Below are 12,021 nucleotides of genomic sequence, written 5' to 3'. Positions count from 1 at the left end.
TGTATTGTTTTTAAGTGGGTTTTTTTTGGCACTACAATTGTGCATAGGAATTGATATTCATGTTTTTTTCAAACTATAATCCGGCCCTCCAACAGTTTGAGGGACTGTGACCTGGCCCTCTGTTTTAAAAGTTTGAGGACCCCTGCTTTAGATAATAATAATTACTACATAATTCAGAAGATGAACATGAATTTACCACCTTGTAACCCCTTTGGGCATGTTAGTGGTGATGAATGGCAACATCCAAGGGATCACATTGACAAGGACCGTAGTATAATCCTCAAAATATAGTTCGTATGTTTTCTTAGATAGGTGTACCTCAGTTAAACAGCCTCTGACAAAGAAGCTCCTGTTTCCAAAGTCTTTTGATCAAAACCACCTCATTCTTGCCTTGCCTTGTCTATTATTTGGCTAGAATTTAGCTGCTAGACACAGTGGTTCTTAACCTGTGGGTCTCCAGGCCTACAAGTCCCAGAAATCCCAGCCAGTTTACCTGCTGTTAGGATTTCTGGGAGTTGAAGGCCAAAACATCTGGGGACCCACGGGTTGAGAATCAGTGCACTAGAGGATCATTTGCCACATTGGCATGGGAGAAAGGTAAAAGAGGGCTGGAGAAAGGCAGACTTTCAATGTTGGACTGCAGTAGCATGTCTATAGAAAACAATGCAATAAAGCTAGACTTAGGAAAGAACAGAATTTTACTCTAAATCATCCTATGGGCACTGTGTGTGCGCTTATGTGCAACAGACAAGCGAAACAGCTGCTTCCAGGATTATTTATTGAATATGTGAATAGCAAAACAGGGGGGAAACCAGGAGAAATCATATTAACCACCAAAATGCCAATAGAGGCTGTTAAAGGGGGGGGGGGGGATATCATCTCAGGATGGGTTTTGTGTGTGTGTTGCAGTACAGGCACATATCCTTATTCTTTCAATATTGTTTCCATGTCTGGTATCAAAGTTGTTGTTAGAGAAGGCACATGTCTCATTTAACTAGAATGAAACTTCTTCAGCTACAATGTTCTTTCCTAAATCTGCAATCAGCTGAATCTTTGAGACTATCATACAGAAAAGAATATGGGTAGATCTCTCATGGGGCAATATGGGACCATTGCCTCCATTGGATCAGGGAAAGATCAGAGCCAGGGCTTATATCTAGTAGGCGTTTGTCTGATGCTTGAATCATAACATTGTTGGGCTCTCCATCACCCTGCCAACCGATCCATGTCACTCACCGTTCCTGTCCTTTCACCTTGGGACAATACTATTTTATCAACAGTGGCATTTCACATTTCAAGAAACCTGCTTCTAGCCTTTCAGAGTATCTGCCCTGCTCTGAAGACTCTAGTTAGCTCTGTAGGCAAGGGAGCCTTGGAGGCACTTATTTGGAATGACATCAAATGCTATTTTAAAGTCAATCTAACATTTAAAGTTACCTGAAATTACTGTTGTGTCTCTGGAGAAATTTCTTCTTTGACTATGACGTGAAGGGGTGGTATGGCTCTAGAAGCCTGATGATGCCATCCTCAACATAGCAGAGGAGCAAAATACTGTATTTCACCCACTCTAAGGCTGGATCTACACAGCCCTATATCCTGGGATAAGCAGATAATCAGGGATCAGATCCTGGGATATAGGGCAATGTATAAGGGGTCTCAGATGTACTCCCCCCCCCCCAAATGAGGCTCAAAAAAGGGATGAATCTTAGAATCAAAAATATTTTTGTTTTCAAAATCGGAGCTCCAAAATTGGATTACAAATTGCAGTTGGTGATACAATAAATGAAATGCAGTATACGATAGAAGGGGAGGAAGAGAAACATGCGAGTCTAAAATAGCATAATGTCTTGCTAAAGCATTCTGTAGAGTTTAACTCTGACATCATAACCTGCTGATCTTTAAATACTAGTGTCCTTTTTTCTCCTTCATTCCAAATCCCTTTGCCAGTTTTTAAATAGTATGTTAAAAATTTTGGTTCCATGTGCAGGCCCTGACTTACTATTGAACTTTCTAAGCTGCTCTTGGAGCTTATTTCAGCAAAAGGAAAAGAGTAAGAATTCTTTAAATAAATCAACAGAATTATGTGAAAGAGGACAGCTTCAGTATATAGTTCTCCTTGCCAGATCAAACCCAGGAGCTGTTATAGATCAACCATCTGTGCACAGCCAAAATTGGCCGGAAATAATTCATTTCTCCGAGCATCTTCGTTCCTTTTTATCAAAAAACATATTATATATATAAAAAAGCATTGTTAACATACAGAGAAAAGGGTTATGTGTGTGTGTGTGTGTATGTATATATATATATATATATATATATATATATATATATATATATATAAAAACCATTTATTTTATTTTTTTAATGAACAGTTCACTGGAAACTTGACAAATAAACAAGGAAGACTCTTGAATCACATTTCAATTGACTGACCAGTGCTTCTGTTTTATGTCTAAGCAAACTGGCTTTTTTTTCAATATAACTCTACTTCATTTATTATGTTCTCTTCAGACTTTTCTCCTTCACTGTCAGTTGGGCTCCATAGTTGGAAATCCATAATTATGGAGGAGAAGAAACCTGAAACCACTAGTAAGCAGCCAGTAACAACTTAGAATAAAAATAATTTTGGGATCATTTTCGCTATTCAAAATAGGAATGCATCAACTCAACTTCCACAGCTTACCTCCACCTGCCATGGTTGTTGACTAATAATAATAATAATAATAATAATAATAACAACAACAACAACAACAACAGCAACAACAACAATAGTATTTTGATTCTGTAGCCCACTTGTCGATGGATGTCCAGAATCAGCAGCATCCACTGCGGTCCTTTTTATCCTGGGCATCGACCGAGCCAGTATAGACTTCGGAGATAGGGTGGAATATAAAGAAAGTAAAATAATAATATAACTTTCTTTATATTCCACCCTATCTCCGCAGGGGGACTCAGGGTGGATTCCAACATACAAAGGCAAACATTCAATGCCACCATAGAACAAACAAGTATAGACCTAATAATCCCAGAAAAACCCCAGATATGAAAACAACAGCAACAACAACAACAACATAATAATAATAATAATAATAATAACAACAACAACAACAACAACAACAACAACAACAACAACTTTATTTATGTACCCTGTCTCCATCTCCCTGGATGGACTTGGGGTGGCTTACATGGGGATAAGCCCAATCAACATAGTTAAAATGTAGCACTAAAATACACAAACAACAACATAAAACAGAATAAAACAACAGCATTATAACAATATAAGACCAACCTTCGAACCCACAATCAGTGAACCTGAAATAATAATTTATTTCTGGGCATGGGTGATGCTAGAACCTAACATCACTAAATAAAACAAAATGTAATCAAACAAAATATATATAATGATATAAAATCTGAACATAAAACATCCACATTGATTTACAAAAGCCAACTAAAGTTATGTGGGTTGGTTGTGTGAATACGGAAGAGACTCATGTTTTTCAAGTGAAGGGACATCTCAACTGATTTACTAGATTGCTTTGGACATTAAGTTCTAGAATACACAAGCCAGCCTGACAATTGGCCATGCTGGCTAGTGGCCTCTGCAGGTTGTAGTCCAAAAAGTCATTTTTCGTCACTATGGCTTTCTCTATCAGTCCTCCCCCTTGGGTATTCCTTCTGGTGCTTTAAATTAAAGTATCCGTGTTTGAAGCCGCTTGCTTTAATTTAAAGTGCCAGAAGGGACTGGGGGGAGGGAAGAAAGAGGAAGGCAGCCTTTACTCTCACAGATGGCATTTATTTCCTTTTTTCTTACTATTGCACTGACCCTTCATGCCAAGTTAAGAACGCTTTCTCCCGTGAACAGGAAAAGTGGCTGCCTGTCATTTCATTGAGAAAAATCTTGCCACAACTAGAGTGCAAACTACAAAAGTGGAAATAAATTCCCAGCTCCTAGATTAAAGTTGGACATCTCCTGAGTCGTTTTTACAATGCCTTTTAGGTAGGTTCACGTTACTATCCCCAGATTGCATCAACTTTCATAGATCAACATACCCTTTGTATATGTGTCCAAAGAATGGATTTTTTTTCTTGTTTGAAACTCTTTTTGGTAAACAAGGGAAACGTGATTAATATAGTAATTTTCACTGTACAGTATAGCTGAGAATTCTTAACTGGGGACCTAGAAGAAAAGCAAACATGGATCAACCTAGGAAATTTCAGGACTGATCTAAAAATTATTTTTGCGTTTCCAAAACCCAATGCCATGTCTACTATACCACACAAATGCATAAAGGCATGTCAAATAAAAATAGGGATGCTAGTAGAGAGATTTGGAGAGTTGTAGTCCAGAATAGTGACTTTAGCATGCTTTGATCTCAGCAGTATTGCCTCAGATGGCAAGTAAGGGTCACAAGATGAAACGCTCATGGCACAAAGATATCAAAGGTATTTTGTGGGGGGAGGGGTGTTGTTGTTGTTGTCAGGAGCTGCAAGTTGCTTTTGGTGCAAAAGAATTGACCATCTGCAAGGACATTGCCCAGGGGATGCCCAGATGTTTTACCATTCTGTGGGAGGCTTCTCCCATGTCCCTGCATGAGAAGCTGGAGCTGACAGACAGGAGCTCACCCCAGATTTGAACTGTCAACCTTTCGGTCAGCAGTCCTGCTGGCACAACTGTTAACCCATTGCACCACCAGGGGATATCAAAGGTGAACAGAAGATAAATAGGGCATCCTACATACACCTGGTCACTCCATACTTTTACTTGTATAATGCCTGCATAGAGCTACAAAACATCAAGGTGGTGGGATGTGCCAGATTCACATGCAAATACATTGCATTTAAACTTTTAACAAAACAAAATTAAAATGGTTGTCGCAACTGAATTGGAAAAAAAACGTGATTGGTAAAACCTTTAATAAAACACTCTAATCCCCATACCAAAGGCAGACAGTTGTGAGCCTACAAATGGTTTTGGCTGCAACACTTATCTATTCAATGTATTGTTGAAGGCTTTCATGGCTGGAATCACTGGGTTGTTGTAGGTTTTTTCAGGCTGTAGGCCATGTTCTGGAGCAGGGGTCCTCAAACTTTTTAAACAGAGGGCCAGGTCACAGTCCCTCAAACTGTTGGAGGGCCAGATTATAATTCAGGAAAAAAATGAATGAATTTCTATGCACACTGCACATATCTTATTTGTAGTGCAAAAAACATTTAAAAACAATACAATAATTAAAATTAAGAACAATGTTAACAAATATAAACTTATTAGTATTTCAATGGAAAGTGTGGGTCTGCTTTTGGCTGATGAGATAGGATTGTTGTTGTTATTGTTTGCTTTCAAGTAGTTTCAGACTTAGGTTGTCCCTGAGCGAGGGCCGGGTAAATGACCTTGGAGGGCCGCATCCGGCCCCCGGGCTTTAATTTGAGGACCCCTGTTCTAGAGGCATTCTCTCCTGATGTTTTGCCTGCATCTATGGCAAGCATCCTCAGAGGTTGTGAGGATGCTTGCAACAACCCACTTATCTATTCCATCGTGCATAACCAATGGTGCATCACTATGAGCCACAGTTGCCCACAACTGCCTTGTGCCAAAGGATAAATAAATCAAATCTTTTCCATGATTTAAATCATGTACCCACTGTCTCAACCACAAATACAGTTTGTTTGAATACCATGGACTTTAATGGGTTTGGGATGAGAGTGTAGTTTTAAACCTCACCCCAGAACACTTTTAATTCTACTTTTCCAGAGATTGGGAAAATAACTTTTGGTGTCCACAAGCTTCTAGAATTTCCCTGCCAGCAAGGGCCGTGAGGGATTTCAGACCTTGTAGTCCAAAAACTTTTCTCAGTCTCTGCTGATTCCTAAATGTAATTCCATATAAATGTTTATAGCTTTGTTTTATAAGAGTTCTAGTCTAAATTGTGCTTGTCCATCCTGTGGGAGATTTCCTTATCTACACCCCGCCATGTAAATTTTTAGTATCAACTTTTTTATTCCCCTGCCCACTCCCAAAAATAAAAATAGCAGTTTTCAATAGGAAAAAGTAATGGCCTTGAATTAAATGAGAAATCCCCGTTATTTTATTCTAATTTCTTTGTCGCACTTTTTTTTTCAAAAGGTACCTTTCAAGAAACTGTAGAAGACTCAAAAGACCAGTGTGGTTTTTGTAGCATTTTAATTCCCGCTCGCTTTAAAACACCAACAAAAAATCCCTTCATAAGCAAGCAGGCTTGCCTTTAAAAAGCACATGTTTCTGAAAGTTTTCTGCTTGGGTGACTACGACTTTTTAGAAACTGAAAGGCGGCGGAGAGGAGAAAAGGAATGCTCCAGATTGTATAAGAAATGAACCTTTGCCTAATCACTTTTTGTTTGCGAATAAGGTCATTTTTGTCTCTGAAATTTGAAAGCGGTCAAATCTTGGGAGCCTTTGGGAACCTACCAGATTTTAAAATATTATTATTATTATTGTCGTCATTAGAGGAGCCTGAAGTCGCAAGATATAATAAAGCAGGTCTTGAGGGAGGCGGTGGAGTGGAAGGGGGGAGTGTTCCCAAGCACATCTGCCTTTTAGAGACAGAAATCATGAATTTCTTGAATCCCGACCACTCTGGAGGTGGCTACAATGACTTTTTGACGGTGACAGTAACTCTGCCTTGTCTTTGCGAGCCCTCCTTCAGCCCATTCACTCTGGAAAGCTGCTTAAACGCACTTAAGCGCATTAGCATTTGGATGCTCGGGGACCATATTGACCCTCATTTGGAAGGTTTAAATGAGTGAAAGATGGAGCGATTTGTTAGGGCTTTAGAAAACCAGCTTTAGAGAGCGGCGGGTTTTCCGCTTTGGTTTGTTCGGGTGCTTGTTCTAATCTGGTGCACTGTTTAAAGGCAAGCAGACTGATTTGTGACATATGAGTCCAAAGGGCCATTTTTGGGGGGCTTGACCTGATTAGCTAATTTGTGCTTTGAATTTCAATGGCCGGTATCAGAAGGGAGCGCACTTTGGGAATGGCTGGCCGGTGGATTACCTCACTGGTAACTGCATACAGACACAGATGGCAAAATGTTAATTACTTGTCAAAAGAGACAAAATGGGATGCGAGGCAAATTGTGGGGATGTGTGGAAAAAGTGATTAGCTCTGGGTTAAAGAGAAGAAAATAAAGGCAATAGCTGCCCATGAAGACTCACTGTGCCACCATTCCCCTTTCTTCTCAGCCTGGCCAGATCCTTTTACTTGTGTCCTCGGTATGGTCAAACTGCCAACTGCAAAGTATGTGCAGCATAAGAAAACCCCTTTAAATGGCTGCCCTATGTTAAAGTATTCGGGATAATGTTTTCCTGGAAACTTATTGTTGCAATTACCAATATTTCTGTCCTAATTCCGTTGGTTGAGTTCACACCAAGTAGTAGAAATCTAAGTTTGAAAGGCCAGATAACTTTTTCAAAAAGTTACATTGGCTTTGTAAAGTTTTTTATAAAGCATTAATTTTCCATGTTTTACACCCAGGAGTGCATGTTGTAAAACATCAATACTGTAGAGTCTCATTTATCCAACGTTCGCTGGGGAGGCCCTGCTCTCCACCCCACCTTTGTCGCAAACATGGTCGGCGGGGACAAGGGACAGGGCCTTCTCGGTGGTGCCCCCCCCCCCCCCCCCCCCGTGGAACTCACTCCCCAGTGAAATTAGGTCATCTACATCCTTCCTTTCCTTCAGAAAGAAGTTGAAAACATGGTTGTGGGACCAGGCTTTTGGGTAGAATGCTGGCAGTGACAATGATGACAACACTATGGAAAATGGACTATGGACAAGTTTCTGATTGAGTCACTGGTCACAGAATTTGGTTTAGATAAGGCCAACCAGCCAGTAATATTTTAAAGCAGAATTTAATTTGAATTGATTTAAGGTTTTTACCTATATGTAATTATTGTATTGTATGTGGGGGCATCCAATTGTTGCCAGCCTGAGTCCCCCTCCGTGGGTTGAGAAGGACGGAGTACAAATAGTTTAAATAAATAAATAATGGCCTTTCTGGATAGATGCTGTACTGTAGGCAAGGTGTGCATTTTCCCTTTTGGACAATCTGCTGAAGGTATAAACAAGATTGTACAGCTGCTTGCCTTAATAAATTACCTTTTAATAAACAGTGGAAACAACCATGGAAAAACAATTATATCTTGAGAAATTAACAGCAGTAATGTTAAAAATAACAAAGCTCTCTTTAATGTAATAAAGTTGCAGAAACAAACCTTTTTTATGATGTATGACATGTTGACATTATGATGTATGAAAATGTTGACATTTCCGAACTATTGCCCACTTATTGGGAAGAGTATATAGGGTCAGAGAAAGTTGCTCTTTATTTTTCTAAATCAACCAAGATGTAACAATGTTATGTTTTACATCATTGTGTCGGCCAATTAATATTTTATAAAAGAGCGGTCAACCCTCTTGTTTAAGGAGCTTCATTGGCTGCCGTTCATTTTCCGGACTCAATTCAAGGTGCAGGTTCTTACCTACAAAGCCCTGAACGGTTTGGGACCCGCCTACCTGCGTGACCGCATTTCTGTGTACGAACCCACACGATCTCTTCCATCATCTGGAGAGGCCCTGCTCGTGCGACTGGCGGGGACGAGAGAGAGGGCCTTCTCTGTGGTGGCCCCTCGACTCTGGAACTCACTTCCCAAGGACATCAGGCATACCCCATCTCTGGCAGTCTTTAGGAGGAGCTTGAAAACGTGGTTATTCCAGTGTGCCTTCCCAGAATAATGAACCCTTAGCACTATGTCCTCTAAAGCACCTTATACTGATTTAGGATTGTTTGTATGTTCCCACCAATGCCCCACCTCCCTATCTTGTTCATGCCCAGCATTATTTTAAATTTTAATTACATTCGGCCCAGCCATAGATTTTAAATGTGTGTTGTGCTATTGTCAATGTTTATGCTATTTGTGTTGAGATTTATTTTAATTGCTTTGTATTGTTGTTGTTATTGCTTGTTTTGATGTATTGTGGGCTCGGCCTTATGTAAGCTGCACCAAGTCCCTTGGGGAGATGGTAGCGGGGTACAAATAAAGTTTTATTATTATTTATTATGATTATAAAAGAGGTAGAATTTTTCTCCATCTAATTGTTAAAAAACTATTTTTCTTCTTCTCTCAATCCCTCTCTCTCCAAACTCATCCCTTTACAGACACTTTGTACAAAGGCTACAATGCAGACGATTCGGGCTGCAGACACTAATGAAGTAGTCAAGCTAATATTCCGTGAATCTGATAATGACCGAAAGGTATGTAATCAAAGGCAAAGCCTTACTGAAGAGCAAACATGACATCCCAACTGCACCATGGTTAATCTTTCAGTCTGAAGAACAAAACATTTATTGATTTAAGTAGAATAGTACTTGGATGACAGCTTACCCAAAATATATGGTACATTTAATGAATCCTATGCACAGCACAAGAGTTCCATTCACAGTGAAGTTGCAAATGGACTTTCCCAAATTACTGTCACCCTTTGGTACTGATATCTATTGAAATTACAGCAAAAATCCCTAAGAAAGGAAGTGTATTTCCTCATAGATGTCATTTAGATCATGTGGAATGGCCTACACGGAAAACTGGCAAAAGGCTCACAATCTGAGGACTGTGGGGAGAAACTAAATATGAATTAGTGTCTGTTAAAATCAAATACACCATAGCAGAATTCCTCACATGGAAATTATCTACAAGATAGTGTATCAAGCGCCCTCCTTCTGTCTTGCTGTTCTCCTTTTGCTGAGAGGCAATTGTGTACACATAAGTTAACATGTATGGATGTCTTCTTTCTCTTTCAGTGCTTCTTTTGTATTCATTTAGACATTTTTTGGGCTTTTAAAAATTACTCCATAAATTGGTAATGAGAAAGAAATGATGGATGCATAAGGTTTTCTTAGATGTTGACTAATTAGCTGTAAGTGGATTGCTTCCATTTTAACTTAGACCTTATCAGAAAGTGTCCTGCTTCACTTGGCTCCTGCGAGGAAAGAGGGAGCAGCAGGGCAAATCTGTCTCCCATGTGCAGCTCCCTCTTTGCGATGTTTTCACATGGGGGAAAGTATTGCTCTCACACGGAGGGAGCTCATCCGCCTCTCCCCGGCGGAAGCTTTCACCCTCTGAGGACGCTTGCCATAGATGCAGGCGAAACATCAGGAGAGAATGCCTCTAGACCATAGCCATATAGCCCGAAAAAACCTACAACAACCTAGCTTTCACCCTGATTGGGGTCGGGGCCTATCCTGGAAGTCCCATGATGTTATGTGATGTCCAGCGTGGGCCACTGTCCTCCAAATGAGGTGAAAGCATCCTAGGACGCTGATTTCATCTAAACGCTGATTTAATCCCGTTTGATGAAGTCGTAAGTTCATCTCAAGGATAGGCAAGGCAAAAATCAAAGAGATGGAAATTCACAACACTGTTTCTTCACTTCACTTTATTTCTTGGAGCCCCCTGTGGCGCAGTGGGTTAAATCCCTGTGCCGGCAGGACTGAAGACTGACAGGTCGCAGGTTCGAATCCGGGGAGAAGCGGATGAGCTCCCTCCATCAACTCCAGCTCCTCATGCGGGGACATGAGAGAAGCCTCCCACAAGGATGATAAAAACATCAAATCATCCGGCCGTCCCCTGGGCAACGTCCTTGCAGACGGCCAATTCTCTCACACCAGAAGTGACTTGCAGTTTCTCAAATCACTCCTGATACAACAAAAAAAAAACTTTATTTTTTAATTAGTCACTCTCCACCAAGGTGCTCCGAGCGACTTACAATTTGAAATAGCATTTCACAATAAAAAACATTCAACATAAAAACATTCAGCAGTGACTATTTCTCTCTTCTCTTCCTGAAGAGGTCTGTAATTTGGTGATGGAGGATAGCAAAGGGGCTAGAAAGGAAGCATATGGAGTAAATCCAGACTGTTGATGAGACCGGGCTTTTGAGTTAGCTCTTTATCCAAACTTTAGGTTTAGATCTTTATCTACAATTTAGAAAAAGAGTGGAGAAAAGAGGCATCAAGAAGTGTATTTGAGAATAAATTTGTAGTTCCATAATGGATTATTTTCTGATGATCTTAGGTAAAGGTAAAGGTTTTCCCCTGACATTAAATCCAGTCGTGTCTGACTCTGGGGTGTGGTGCTCATCTCCATTTCTAAGTCATAGACACCTCCAAGGTCATGTGGCCAGCATGACTGCATGGAGGGCCGTTACCTTCTCGCCTATTCATCTACTCACATCTGCATGTTTTCAAACTGCTAGGTTGGCAGAAGCTGGGGCTGATAGCAGAAGCTCACGCTGCTCCCTGGATTCGAACCTGCGACCTTTCGGAAAACAAGCTCAGCAGCTCAGCACTTTAACCCACTGCACCACCGGGGGCTCCTCTTATGATCTTGGTCACTCCTAATTTGGCCCAAAAATTCCCCTCTAAGCAAATCACTTCAGGTCGTGGGTCTTTCTTTAGTAGGAGGCACCCTTTTTTAGTTTCACTTCTGAGACAGTAAACATCTTTCTGTGCTGTTGAACTCCAGGTGAAAATCCATATATTTGACTATCCTTTCATATAATGCATTCACCAAAACCCTCATGCTTGAATGTTTTTAGTGTCCCAATTAGAATACCTCAATTGAATGAACAGTTGATTGTAAGTCATCTCTTTTTTGAAATCCACATAGTAGATTTTGAAATCCAAATAGTAGATTTAGTCGGGACTACAAATAAGATTGAGCCATTATACTCCTTTTCCAGGAAGGAATTTTGACTTTCCATTGCATGTAATTTCAAAATATTGTGTTTACTAAGTGAGGTTGATATTTGCCTGGTATCTGTACAGAAAGTTGACTTGCTTGTTTCCTCACACTTTTGTTATACAGAAGCATAATGTGAGAACTGGCACTAAACATCCCCTAAAGGCCTCTTTGTTCACAGTTAAAATTGTTTTTTAAGATTGTCTTATGAAAGAAAAATTGACATGAAATAGAATAGAAATTAAC

The 12,021-nt window shown here is 40.1% G+C and overlaps 1 protein-coding gene across 3 annotated transcripts in view; it reads left to right on the top strand.

Moving 5' to 3' along the window:
• Nucleotides 1-12,021, top strand: part of INPP5A (inositol polyphosphate-5-phosphatase A) — a 343,269-nt gene that overhangs the window by 266,343 nt on the left and 64,905 nt on the right. For all 3 annotated transcript variants that reach the window (XM_067465755.1, XM_067465756.1, XM_067465757.1), the window contains exon 10: nt 9,195-9,290. In XM_067465755.1, coding sequence (XP_067321856.1) covers nt 9,195-9,290 — 96 coding nt within the window. The remainder of the gene's footprint in view (nt 1-9,194; nt 9,291-12,021) is intronic.

This window comes from Anolis sagrei, chromosome 3, assembly GCF_037176765.1.
Source record: "Anolis sagrei isolate rAnoSag1 chromosome 3, rAnoSag1.mat, whole genome shotgun sequence".
Lineage (NCBI taxonomy): Eukaryota > Metazoa > Chordata > Lepidosauria > Squamata > Dactyloidae > Anolis > Anolis sagrei.
This window is presented reverse-complemented; position numbering and strand designations above follow the sequence as displayed.